Source organism: Sceloporus occidentalis, unplaced genomic scaffold (genome assembly GCF_023333645.1).
Source record: "Sceloporus occidentalis isolate IW3139 unplaced genomic scaffold, rSceOcc1.0.p SCAF_5, whole genome shotgun sequence".
NCBI classification, from domain to species: Eukaryota; Metazoa; Chordata; class Lepidosauria; order Squamata; family Phrynosomatidae; genus Sceloporus; species Sceloporus occidentalis.
This window is the reverse complement of record NW_028316985.1, coordinates 71,149,998-71,164,340: the sequence shown is the minus strand read 5'-3', so window position 1 is coordinate 71,164,340 and position 14,343 is coordinate 71,149,998. Positions and strand designations below refer to the sequence as shown.

Here is a 14,343-nt window from a genome sequence, read left to right as displayed (position 1 = left end):
GCAATCAGTTTCAGTGTATAGATAACAACAGCAATAAAAAACAGGCATGGGTATGATAATAGAAAAGAAGATAAGCTCTATGATATGGGTTTGTTGTTAAGCACATTATCAAGGATTCAGAGGTTCTGAGGAGAGTACACCATTCCAGTTCCACAAGTGATGAGCTGGAGGTTTCAAGAGATGTTTATTGACATTAATATATTATGTGACAGGATACCAACATTCCACAATTTTTTTTTGTTGTTGTTCATAGGTCCTATACTAGATGACATTTTATCTTATAGTTGTGCCATTACCCATCCCGTACTTTATCCCACCAATTTTCAAGGGAGAGATTCCATCGTTTCCAGGGTTTATTTGTTTGTATTTTGCAATTTCAAGTCTATTAATTGCTAAGAAAAAGCAATTTAGATCTTTATATTTTAAATTTTTGTTTTCACCTTGGAAAACCAAGAGTAAGAGTCATTCCAATCAGGATGTAATATTTTGTTTAGTGATGTTGGAGATCTGATCAAGTATTGTAGGCCAGAAATTGTTTATTTTATCCCATTCAATCCACAGATGTAAGCATGGTCCCTCCAGCTAAAGGCATTATAAAGTGCCTGGGTTTATCTACACGAGTCATAATATCACTTGCCATAATTCTGGACTTTTGAGGTGTTTGGAGTGTCTCCAAAACCAAGCATGACCAGAATGAGCTCCCATTTATTTCTCACTTTAGAACTGGGGAGAACAACAGGAGCTGTACTAACACAGCTCCAAACTGCTCCACAACTCTCTGTAGTGAAGCATGAAATCAGACATACCCACAAATGAAGGAGCAAAACCGCTGGTGAGCACAATTTTTGGTTGGCCACAAAGACCACCTAAGATATGTGGACACCCATTTCCCTTCAATAACCATGGAAAAAAGTGAATGAAAAAGGGTCACCTGGTTTGACATTTGTTGCACAGAAATATGACAGTTCAAATGTGGATATTTGACAAAGCAACAATCAAAATGTAACTGACTCTGAAATAGGTCAGAACCATTTGCACTTTCCAACGAATGTTGCTGGCTGTATGCCGTAATAAATTCATTCATTCAACTAATGTAAACATTTATTTTCTGGTATAAATTACAATTTAACAACACTGTCTCTGCAGATCAATCATGCCCAGAGACCATTTTACTATCTAGGAGTTGATGGTTATCTTCTGTAGCTTGTCACGAGAGGAATTATCATTTACAAATGTTCTCAATAATAGTTTTTTGTGGGTTTTTTGGGCTATGTGGCCATGATCTAGAAGAGAACACATTGCCCGAAAAACCCAGAAAAAACTATGGATGCTGACCATGAAAGCCTTCGACTTCACATCCTGGAGAATGTCATAAAAAGTTGCTTAGAAATACAAAAATGCTTGGAGATGTTAAAATGTTCTTGGGTCTTCTTAAAAGTAAGAAAAATGTGTAGTGTCCTCACATAGATTTTCTGACTGCAGAGGAGACTTCCATGCAAGAATGTGTTGGCACATTCACTGAAGTCCAAGTCAGTGATTCAGAGCAAAAGAGAGTGCTCCCCTATGACATAAAGACATATTAATAGCCTAAGTCAGTGCTGTTCGAAGTGGCGGTCTGCACATCAAAGCTAGTCCATGAACCACCTGCTGCTACTCTGTGGTGAACTTCCAGGAAACTACATGAATATAATAATAATAATACATCTCAAACAAGAAAAAAAATAGTTTTGCCACATCAGATAGCTTGAGAAGCAGATCCTCCCTTAATTTTAGCACCTGAGGTATAAAGCTCACAAGAAACCCTCCTCCTTCCTGGCAGAGAAACACTACTCATAATAAATTTAATGACTGTCTTCAGATGAGGAGAAAAGTCTCTGGAAGTACTGAAAGTTTTGATAAATATTTTTTTAAAAATCTGCTTATTCATTAATTGCATCCAGTCTCTTTCTTGAAATATGACTGGTTTCTGTCTCTTCCTCCTTCCACTGACCATGCCCCATACCCAGTCTCATACAATATTTCAGTAATTGATTTTTACCAATTTCCTTTGAGATTATTAATATTATTCAAGAGTTATGGTCAAAATGTTAAAGTGCTTTTGCTATATTACTCTAGTTAAACATCAAAATAATTTTGTTTCAGTGACTTTTCCCTCACTTGATCTATGTTGAATCTGTCTTGGAAACAACAGCTGTATTCACTGGTGGCCATATAAGTCAATTCATACAATGTAGAACTACAGAAGTACAGATGATTTAATTTAAATTGACCGGTAGAGTGGGAATTAAAAATCCTTAGTAATGCCAGGATCTCCCAGGAAATACTTTGAAATAAAGAAAACTTCAAAAATAAAGGTGGTTTGTACAATAATAAATCCTGGGACTTCCAGATAGTTTTTACCCTCAGCTGGAAGCATTTTAAGCCTTGTTGGCCTTTAATAACATCCCAAAATCTACTGCCAGAGACAACTGCCTCAACATGCCTATTGGAAGAACTGCTACTAGAAGTCCATGTGTGTATTTCTGTTTGCCTAGAAGGGAAAACTGAATTTGAAGTGTGTGGTATATTTTGAATGATTGAGAGGCAGTATTATATATTATCCATACTGGATGACAATTGTCCCATCTGACTGTATGATTATCATCATGACAAATACTTCTGTAAACATGGAAACTGATGACATTTTCTTTAGTTTGGCACAGCTAAAATAAACATTAAGTAAACATAGGTGCACACACTACAAATATCTTCCTTCATCAAAGCACATTACTAGTACAATGTTTTAACTGCATCTACATATATAGAAGTCTACAAATATCATACTTCCATTGACTTAAAAGTAACATTGGGCACCTCAGTGTGTGTATGTCTGTGTATGTATGTCAGATGTCTTCAGTCATTAAAGCATATAGTTACTATACATTTTAACTGCAACTATACATATGAAAGCATGCACATAATAATTTCACAAATACAAGATGGAGACTTGAGAGCCCAACAATGTCATTTTGTTCTCCTGAATTATTATTTTTCTACCATTTGCTTCTATTTACTTAATGAAGAAGCTTCAAAAGTTAGAATAATCATTTTGTGCCTTCTGTTTCACCTAATAAAGACATAAACAATGGAGATTATCAGATGGCAAAAAAGGATGGGAGAGAAGCGAGACACTCCCATCCTTATCATGCAATTGCCAAATTATCAGATGACATCCTGTGGCATTGCTCTGATCCCGTCCTTCTCCTGTCAGTGATGTGGAGTGGCCTCATAACTTTTTATTCATGGGAATGAATATCACCATCTGATCATCTCCAATGTGTACTTTATATCTTGGATTTTGCATAATTGTCTACATGACCATCCCTGGATTTCTTTTGATCTAATTCACCCATAAAGCAGGAAAAAACCCCTCATTTTTGGACAGTTTGTCATATATGGGGATTTGAACAAGGTAAAATACTCTAAGCTGGGTTCTTTTGGTATGCCTTTCTGTCACACTTAAATTTATCTTCAGATCTCCCAGCATAGGGTTTTCTTGACGAGATCCCTGAACTTTGCATTTTACAGCCTTTGTCCTGTTGCTTCACTACTTCTCTTTTTCTTTGAGTTCTTGTAACTGCGTAAACATTCTCTCTCTAACACCATAAACAAAACATGCAGACCTGAAGAGCTGTACAGTGTGCCCACACCATACACGATCCACTATATGCGATTTCCAGCTTATGCGGAAGCCGCACACCAATCAAATCATTGACACACACACTGCCCCGAGCCATGATCATGCTCCCCAATGCGGATTTCCCCTCAGACTGGGGGATCTGGCATGGATCTCTCACATAAGGGGAGGGCCTACTCTACTACAAAAACATTTTTTTCTCCTGCATGATTTTCCTACCATCCTTGCCTGATGAAAAAGCTAGCGATTTTTGAAACTATTGCAATGTTTTTTGCACCTTTTGGTTGCCCTACTAATGGTATCAGCAATGTGCCTTTTGGATTTTGTTTAACTGTCAATATGGCAATTCCTGCATTCACATAACCATGGGATTTCTAATGACTTATAAAGTCATTTTTGGAATGACATAATATTTAGTATCTTAATTACCTCAAGAGGATACTTTTGTCCTTCTATACTATGTTCAGATCCATCATGAGATATATTGCATTTTCCCCAGTGAAATGTTATCTTGCTTGCTTTAAACACACCTTCTAAACCTCCTCCAGTCACAAAATATTCATTTGTCAGTTTAATTTCCACTAGAGAGAGAAAGAGAAAAAAGAGTTATTAATTATTCTTAAGATAAGACAAACAACATCTATCTTGTGTTTCTACCACATCAGCATTAGAGTAAATGTAATTATTTTAAAACTGTCAATGTAAAGCATATCTCCACACTGTGTGTGACAGCCAGAATAATTTGGCTGAATTTTGTTCAGACTGAAATTAGTGGGACTAATTTCAAAGATATTTACATTGAAGTAACATAGAAGATTTTCAGACCAGCATTTAAGTGCTGGTAAAACGCTGCTAAAACATTTAGGAAATGTGCATGTGTGAAAGCGTGACACATTTTCTAAATACTGTATCAGGGAATCGTTGGCTCCCTTCCAGCGTCCCTGAATCCTTTGGGGAGAGGCAATTTCCTCTGAATGCAAAGTTTTTGTTGATAGGAAATTGCCTCTCCCCGAAAGATTCATGGATGCTGGAGGGAAGACGATGATTTCCTGACGCTTAGGAAGTGCATCAGAATTTCACACACGCACGCTTCCTAAACGATTTAGCAGTGTTTTACAAGTGCTTAAGTGCTGGTCTGAAAACCTCCATAGTCTGCAACTAGTTCAATAAATATTGTAAACTGATTCTACAGGATCGTTGAGCAACAGGCAGGGTAGAGTTATTCTTTGTAACAATTACAGAATTGTTTTGGTGCTGTCAACAAATTGATGGGGTAAAGCAAGGTTGCAGAGCATCTTGGGATGAGGCTCAAGGAATCTTCACTTGCAACTCATCTCTCTTTCCCTCCCTCCCTCCCTCCCTCAGGCCCTTGCACAACATTTAGAGCATAGGTGGGCAAAATGTGTCCTGTGCCTCCTGGCTCCTTCAGGGGGTCAAAAATATGTATTTCCCCCCCAATTGTTTCTGCCCCAAAATGCCCTTTACCATCTTGTTTTGAGCCCATTTAGGCCCAAGAAAGACCTTGGATGAATCACATATTCTCTATACTGTATTCAGATCCATCACGAGATATATTGCATTTTCATAAAACTCTGTAATAGGTTCACCTTAGGGTTGCTGTAAGTCAGAAACTATTTGAAGGCACACAACAACATAATGACATTTCATTCATTTCATTCACTGTGGGTACTTTTTAACAAAAAAGATTCAGTTTTCATTGGCTTCAAGATACATGAGATACTCAGTCAAAAATACCCTATCAACTACTAGAAGAGCAATATTCTACAAATTCAGAAGCTCAACCAAATTGCATTGGTGTATATCCCATTTTCCATTCATATCTCCATTTGTATGGCTCACCAGCACTCTTCCAGAGCATTAGCTATGGCTGGCAGCAGCTGAATAGTTTAAACTGCTGCCACCTCTTTACACTCCCATATATAAGTGAGAGATTGCTCTAAAATAATTTCTCCAATGTAAATGTTTTTGCATAATCATCTTTGAAAACACTAGTGTTGTAGTTGTGAAAATATCAGCATAGCAGCATGTCAGCAGTAGGTATTATTAATGATTATAATAATTATGTATAAAATACCCAAATCTTTATTTTAGTAAGTATGTATTAATGGATTATGGTAATATGATCTCTGTGGTGTTTTCCCTCCACGTGATGTCTTTATTTTTCCTTTGAGTCCTCTTGACTTGATGCTTGACTGCTATTGCCAGCTGTCCTTCCCATAATAAAACTGCTAACTTCAAGAAGATGAGAAAAACAAGAAGAAAATGACTCAGGAGATTTAATATCTATAAGCATTCACTTCTCATTCAAAATGAATTCATCTGTATGAAAATTAAGTAATTCAAAATGTTAGATATGAATTTTGTACCTGTTTTGCCTGTGTTATAGATTAAAGTATCTTCTGATGTTTCTTTTTCCCAGTCCTGGAATTTCAGTTCTTTAAGGTTCACGTTCACTTGAGTTAGATCCTCATCAATATTAACAGGTGATTGTTTGGCACCATTGCATGCTGGATATTTTTTTCCCCAGTTTGTTTGATTTAATGCTCCTAAGCATAAAAAACAAAGAAGTAAATAACCTAAATAAATGTATTTATAATGTGGAGCTTTACATGGAAACAACAAATTATTCAATATTAATGCCCATGAAGAAGGATGTACTTCTTTTAAAGCCAGTTTCCCCTTCCATTACTCTCCCCATTGCTTTTTAAAATGATTTCAGTGGAGGTTTGTGATAGCCTCATGGGGTTGTCAGAACAGCTGCAGAGGATAACACAAAAGGATGTTCTATTGCTTCAAAAAGCTCCCTTCTTTAGAAAAGCTATCAGGGAGACAGCTTTGCCCTAGCCTTCTCCTTGACATTCTAGTCTTGTATGTGTTGAGAATGTGACAAAACCTGACACTTCTTAGACCTAAATTACAAGATTTTGTCCTGCTTGACATAACTGGCTTTCATTTAAAAAGGGCAAAAATCCATTTTGGAAGACAGCCAGCAGAGCATCATGTCCCAAGAATTCAGTGTACTTCTTCCTTTGTCAAGCAGTAGCAGGGGGCAGTGCCTTTAAGTAAGAACCAGATCCTGAAGGGCTTGGGGCAGGGGCTGTAGTAGTCTGGTCAAATGGAGGGAGCAAGGCAGTCCCCCCCCTTCACTGGGTAACACCAACCTGAGGGACATTACTGTGTATATGGGAGGGTATTCTTTCCATTACAGTGAGCTAGCAGAGGTACTGGCATTGCATCCCTGTTCTGTGAAGTCTTTTCTGAGTGGTCTGTTCCTCACAGTCTTCACAATCTTATTGGTCCACATCCCACAGAATGTTTTGCCACACTTTTCCCAACCTTGACAGCTTTTCCTTATGAAAGTGCAGGATGACAGTTTCCTGGGAGATTCGCCTATATATTATTTTGAGAATTGGTTGCTATGTAGCAGATTTCTGTCCTGGTTCTTGTATTCTCTTTGATAACATGTATTTTGGCAATACTGGCTATGTATCCACTATTTGGGCACAAGGTGAGGCTTTGGAGAACCTACTTTTATTTATGGCATTTAATATCTAATCATTCTGAGGGATCCACATGGCATCTACAAAAAATAAATTAAACCAATTTCAAAAAATGTGACCTCAAGATATGCTTTCAAACTCAGCAGCACTGAAAACACACACACACACCCCAAAACATTAATCCAATAGCAGGCCAATATTAGCCCATCCCAAAGGTCTTCCTAAGAGCTTGATTTTTACCAATCACTGAAACATGACCAGTGACAGAACCAGGCAGGCCTCCTCCATTACCAAACTCTACAGTTATGGTACTACAAATGAAAAGGCCCATCTCTTTTGCTTGTCAATCACACCTCTGAGATTGGGAAACATATAACAGGTCCTCATACTGACCAGTGCACCAGCTTAAACTGTACTTTCAGGAGAGAAGAAAAGAATGCATTCCATAGGCTGGATGTAGTACACTGGCCATCTCCCTGGCATCCAGGTTGCTCCAGACAGCCCCACTAGCCAACCAAGATCTTTTATTACAAAAGGAGACATTCCTGGAAACTTTCAAAACAGTGGCATCATGGGAGGGGGGAGCGGACTGAATTGGCTGACACCATCAAAGCAGTTGACACCAAAATGACTATTTATACAATTATTTTACAGATGTGTGAATTCGAAGACATTTTACAGACAGTCACTTTGTCTAACAGGGAAGGGACCAGTCTACTTCCACCCAAGCCAGGCCCAATCTAAAATTGCATCTTGTGGCAATGCACCTCATTCTGGCTGATGTCTTTGAGTATGAAGAATGGAGTCTTTATTATGGTCATAGACCAGCACAGATAAGAGGGGATAAAGAATAAAAGAAGATATAAACACAGGATAAAAACAGTATTTAAAATATCCTTTCAGATTACACAGTTCCATTATAGCTTGGTACTATTGTACTGCGGAGGTCATTGAGGTGAATTTTAACCACAGCTGCACATCATCTGGCAACATTATATGCTGTAAAAGGGTTGATGTCTGAAAGCAACAGAGAAGTGTAAAACTGACTTGTGTGTCCTTGGTATTTATGCAATAGAGGTTAAAAATGCTGAGGTGAATGTCCCTGTAGCACTGGAGTAATACATGCACTGTTGTTTCTATTTGGCTAGAGTTACAGGGGCATAATATGTCTGAGAAGTGGGTCTTCTTATATTGGTCTTCAAGGACAACTGAGGGAAGGGCATGACAACGTGCTAAAGTAAAGGCTCTCCAGCATTTAGGTACTTTGAGCTTTGGTAAGTACACCATAGGTGATGCCAAATATCTATTGGAATCACTAGCAATAAAAGCTGGAACACTTTTGGAATCACTAGCAATAGAAGTTGGAGCACTAGATCCAGTTGTCACTCTAGATCAACCACCCATTGTTTGACATTTGCATTAGCCTTATTGTATCCCATGCTGAGCAGAAGATATGAAAAGCCAAGTTGTGACATTTTAGTCATCACAATCTGTTTCCACACAGACTGGAAATCATCAGTCAGGTTTAGTGAGCATGGCCAGTGGGAAAGAAGGATGGTCCATACAGAAGGATAGTGTGAGCCAGTAGCTGAGTACAGTTACACTCTGGCTTCCACTTTCATAAAATATGACTCCAGTCTCAGAGTGGCATTAGAAATACATTTTGGAGCTTGGAAAGCTGATATTAGAAATTCAAATTGCACAAGTTCTAATCATGCAGACTTGGAGAGGGGTCCCAGCTGGCACCCATAAAGCAGTTGTGCTAATCATTTGAAATGTTTGAGCGCTTTGGACACAGAGGTCCGCTGACTTTGGAGCAACTTTGCAAGGGCAGCTCAGCTGAGGATGAGGCAGTGGCCCCAAAGAACAGAATTTTTCTTCTTCTCCTTGGGGCCACCACCTCTCCAGCTGAGCCCAACTGATAAAGTTGCTCCAAAGTGAACTGGCTCTACACTGCCAATGGCTTCAGACAGAATGGGATGTTCAGCCATGAGATTGATGGTACAAGGATAGATTGGGATCACTTGGGTTGAGGTAGACCAGGTCCTTCCAGGTCAGAGGAACTGTGTTACTGTTGACTGGGCCTGCCTATTTATGTTTCTGTATGTAGGCATGACAAGGATACTAATTTTAGTCAGTTGGAATGGGCCAGGGGCATTAGAGATGTTTAAGGCTCATGAAGGCCAGGGAAGGAGTGGAAAAAAGATAAAATATATTGCAAATCTGTGATTTGGAGGTAGATATATTTTTCCCAACCAGGGGGTGATACCATGAATTACTGTACTGGGTTACATCAACCTAGTGATGTCACTGCTATAAGAGCAATGGGTTCCCTTAAAAACAAGGTCCAGTTCACTCTTGCTTTTTGGGGGAATGGTGCTGTCCACAGAGGGCCCAGAATATTCAAGAGCAACAGTGAATCTAGAGGAAGCACAGGGATATAGAAAGCTGCCTTATACCAAATCAGAACTTTTTTTTCCATCTAACTCATTATTGTCTACACCTGATTGTTAATGACTCTCCAGGGGGTCTTACTCTCTCCTACTTGGAGATTTGTGGTGATGAAATTTGGGCAATTTCTGCAGGTAAAGGATGTGCCCACTAAACTGAAAATTTAATACTTCAAGAGAGTGGCACCCAGGCTGTGCATCAGTCATGGATCTTTCCTTTCAAGTAATAGTAATTCTATCAGCAACATACAATCCTTTGTTTATTTGATACATTGTTACATAGCCTTTACGATTTCTGTGAATTTGACTTAAGTTGGATACATCATCAGCACAATGATGACATCTAAGCCCAAATCTATGACCCACCTCAGCAGTTTCATGTGGAAATTGAGCTACATGTAAGACAAGATGGTCCTTTACAGAACCATCTAAGATATTGAAAAATATAGTCAGGCTACTTTCAGAACAAAACATGGAGAAAGAGAATGGTTCCCAATTGGCAAATGAGTCAGATAAGGCTGCATCTTATCACCCTACCTGTTCGACTTATATGGAGAACATATTTTAAGAAAAGCAGGTTTGGACACAGAAGAAGGAGGGGTGAAAATAGGAGGAAGGAATATCAACAATCTGAGATATGCAAATGACACCATAATACTAGCAGAAAAACCTCAAAGACGTGGAACAACTACTAAGAAAGATAAGGAAGAAAGTGCAAAGACAGGCCTATTGTTGAACATAAAGAAAACAAAAATAATAACCACAGAGAACTTACACTAATTAGACAACGAAGAAATAGAAATAGTAAAAGAATTCCCATACCTGGGATCAAACATTGATATAAATGGAAACTGCATCCAGGAAATCAGAAGAAGATTAAGAATGGGAAAGACACTATGAAAGAACTAGGGAAGATCCTAAAATGCAAGGATATACAACTGAGCACAAAAGTTAGAATTGTACAAGCCACTGTATTCCCTATTGCCAAGTATGGATGTGAGAGCTGGACAGTTAAGGAGGATAGGAGAAAAATCAACTCATTCAAAATGTGGTGCTGGATAAGAATGCTAAGGATTTCATGGACAGCCGAAAAGACAAACAAACGTGTCCTGGAACAGATCAGGCCAGAAATCTACCTAGAAGCCAAGATGACAAAACTCAGATTGTCGTACTTTGGACACATCATTAGAAGGCATGAATCATTGGAAAAAACAGTAATGCTAGGAAAGGTAGAGGGAAGTAGAAAGAGGAAGGCCACATGCAAGATGGATGGAGTCTACTTAAGAGATCACAAGTATGGGTTTGCAGGAGTTGTGCAGAGCAGTGGAAGATAGAGGGTCTTGGAGATCTCTCATCAGCAGGGCCGCCATGGGTCGAGATCAACTTGGGGGCAGTTAACAACAAAAATCAGCTAACAAGATGATTTGAAACATTTCCAAAGGCAGAACATGCATTAGTTAAACATGTATGTGGTAAACCTTATTCTTCCCATGCAATTTCAATTTCAATTTCAATAACAATAACTTATTTCTATCCCAGGCTTCCATGATCATTATCAAGAAAGACATAATCCTAAACTTATGGAACATAAAAAGGATTCCAATCAACAACACATTTCCAAAGAAGATAAATACAGGCAACACTTAAAGCAGGGACGTAGCCAAGGGGGGGGGGGGTTCTTGGGGTCTGGACCCCCCCCTTCCATTAGAAAAATGAATGGTGTGTGCTGCTGCGCCGCTGCACTCAAGCCCCATTATAATGGTGGCACTTAGTCTGGACCCCCCCCCCCTTCCTAAAATCCTAGCTATGTCCCTGCTTAAAGAAAAAACAAAAGGCAAGCCTTTAAGAACAGGGGTTCACATCATAAAACTGGCAACAATAAAGCCTGAGATAATGCATAAAAAGGCCATTTTTGTGAGGGTTCCCTGGAAGATGTGGGCTTGCAGTCCATGTGTGTGTGTGTACATGCACTCATAGATTTAGCTCTGTTACTTGAGGCCCAAGTGGTTACCAGCTATAATGCTCAGTGCGCTGAGATACCCCAACTACCATTACCCCACAAAGGAGTAATCTCTCGCCTGATTTATTGGAATGGGCTGTTTTGAAGATGGTCCAGAAACTTCAATTAGTACAGAACAGAGCAACAAAGGAAGTTTGTGAGCCCAATTCTCAGTACTGGTGGCAATGTTTAAAGCCCTAAATGGCTTAGGACCAACAGTATGCTGTGTATGAGTAAGTGCCTTCAACTCACCTATAAATTTATAGTGACCCCATGAGTTTCATAGGGTTTTCTTAGGCAAAGAATACACAGGTGGTTTTTCCAGTTCCTTTCTCTGAAATTTCCCAGTTCCTTTCTCTGGCATTCTTAGTCATCTGCCATTCAAGTACTAACCAGGGTTGATCCTTCTTGGTTTTGAAAGATCAGTCAGGATCCAGTGCCTTTAGGATATTTAAGCCATCAGTTTATTCCTGCTTGATTATTAAGTCATCTTCAGAGTTTTCTCTGGATGCTGCCATCCAGAATGGTGCAATGGGTGAAAACGAGGGGAAAAGACTTTTCAGTAGTGAGAATGCCCTTCTAAGTTAGATCCAGCTTGTACCCTCTCTAGTAACATTTACAGACAAGGCTAGTACAATCTTCTTCCTCTGGTAAGTATTCAGACCATGACCTTTTCTCTCCTCTTGTTTATACTAGCTCATACCATTCTTTAAACTCCCAGTAATTTCAACTGAATATTTGTTTGGGTTGTAAAATCTATGTTGTTACAGTCAGTTCTGACTGTATTGCTTTTTATATTTATAGATGGTGACTATTTGCCAGTTGGACAATACATAAAAATCTTAATGAATGCACATATAAATGTTGCCCATCCCCATGCAGCAGCTTAATATTACAGTCATATGGACACAACGAATTTGTTATTATAAAAGAAGAAAAAAAACATCTGGGCCACATTACTATCTAACAATAACAAATGTACATATAAAACTATAAATAATTTTTTTAAAAAATTGGGATCATCCAATATGTCAAATCTTGAAGAAATAAAAAGAATTAATTACATTCCCGTTTGCAGTCTTAGATTATAAATGTTATCTGAAATACATGCACAGAAATTCTCACTGTAGTCTTAATATATGATATTAGTAGCTTTATTCTGTGTTAACATTTTGAAATTCAGGGAAAGAACAGATATTTAAAACACCAAAACCATGTCTATGGCAAAAATATTGCATTATTGTAATTCAACTGAAATCTTGATCAAAAGGATGATGGGTAGAAGTAATTTGTTTAAAGAAGCCAGGGAAGTTACGAATTATGTCATTGGTCTTTGTTTATCTTATCTCTGATCTTTTATCTTACCGCTTATCTTATCTCATCAAATGTATTTTTGTCCTTATTAAGAATTCAGTGTAAAACCTCTAAACAGCATAACCATAATTGTATTTTCTGAGCAAAATGTAAGACAACCAGTTAGATACAATCCTGTATAATCCTGTATCATTTGTTGTTCAACAAATTTCCACAGAAATTATACGAGCTTCCACACATGTCATTATGCTTTCTCTTTATCCTGCAAAGAAAAATAAGACCATCTTTCACTAATTAAAGACTGTGGACCACTCTGAACAGACAAGCTGATCTTTTTGCTGAATGACAGAAATACGGTGGTGACCTATAAAGTGGTTTTACTTAGCAGAAGCTAAGATTCAATCACAATTTTTGAATAAACAGCTTTTAGACTCTAGCCGTGATTACTATTTAGTGTTTTAATTGTTTTTAATGTTACTAACTGTAGATTTAGATTTTTAAAAAAGATATATTTAAGATGTCATAAAACAGTTTTTACTGTATAGTAAATAAATACTGATTGACTGAATTGTCAATTCAGTCATTACAGCCTTGATTAAAGGGACATTTAAAATGCCATTAGTATATTCATTACAAATTTACAGAAATAATGAAAAGAACTACATGTTGCCACTGTACCAATCAATGTCAAATATCAGCCCCACTGAATACACTGCATTTTTAGCTACTAGAACAGTACAAAATACAGCCAATCTAAAGTTTATAGTGATGTTTCAAGAGCCCAGATCTCCCCATTTCTCTAACCAGGTGTAACATTGTTTAAAAAAATTTATTGAACTATTCAGATACCAATGTTGTGCCTTATCTATTGCCATTGCCCCATTGACAGAGCTTTCTGAAACAAGTTACTTCATCCCACTGCATGGCTGGGCTAGCCTCGCACTGCAACATGATGACCCTTACAAATGTAAAGTATCTGCTAAATGGATAGAGTTCTTTTCTGTATCCATTATTCTATGTCCCATATACTGTAATGTAGAACCAGCACAGGGCTGAGATTATGAAATCTATGATAATTGAGGAAAACACAGTTGAGCAGTTACTGTTTCTCACGTGAGTAAAGCAGGGCTGTGAACTGTGTGGTCAGATATTGCTTCACTGTAACTCCCATAATCCTCTCCATCAGCTATGTAAGCTAGGTCTGCTGTGTGACAAAACTTGGAGGGCCATACATTTTCCACCACTGGAGTGAGACTGGTAACTAACAGACGTGGAGAGATGAAACTAAACATTATAGCTAGAAAAGAGGGGAGAAACTATTCTTTTGGAAAAACTGCAAAGAGAAAGGCATAGAATCGGTAAGCTCCCAAGCCCCCACTATCC

At 38.2% G+C, this 14,343-nt stretch overlaps 1 protein-coding gene across 4 annotated transcripts in view; it reads right to left on the bottom strand.

Annotated features, from left to right (window-relative positions):
- Positions 1–14,343, bottom strand: part of PTPRZ1 (protein tyrosine phosphatase receptor type Z1) — a 121,419-nt gene that overhangs the window by 64,841 nt on the left and 42,235 nt on the right. For 3 of the 4 annotated variants that reach the window (XM_089524364.1, XM_089524365.1, XM_089524366.1), the window contains exons 3-4: positions 6,064–6,243; positions 4,106–4,257 (exon numbers count right to left, since the gene is read on the bottom strand). In XM_089524364.1, coding sequence (XP_089380490.1) covers positions 4,106–4,257; positions 6,064–6,243 — 332 coding nt within the window. Of the gene's footprint in view, positions 1–4,105; positions 4,258–6,063; positions 6,244–14,343 lie in introns of those variants that run through there. The other variant, XM_089524367.1, reaches the window with a different exon arrangement.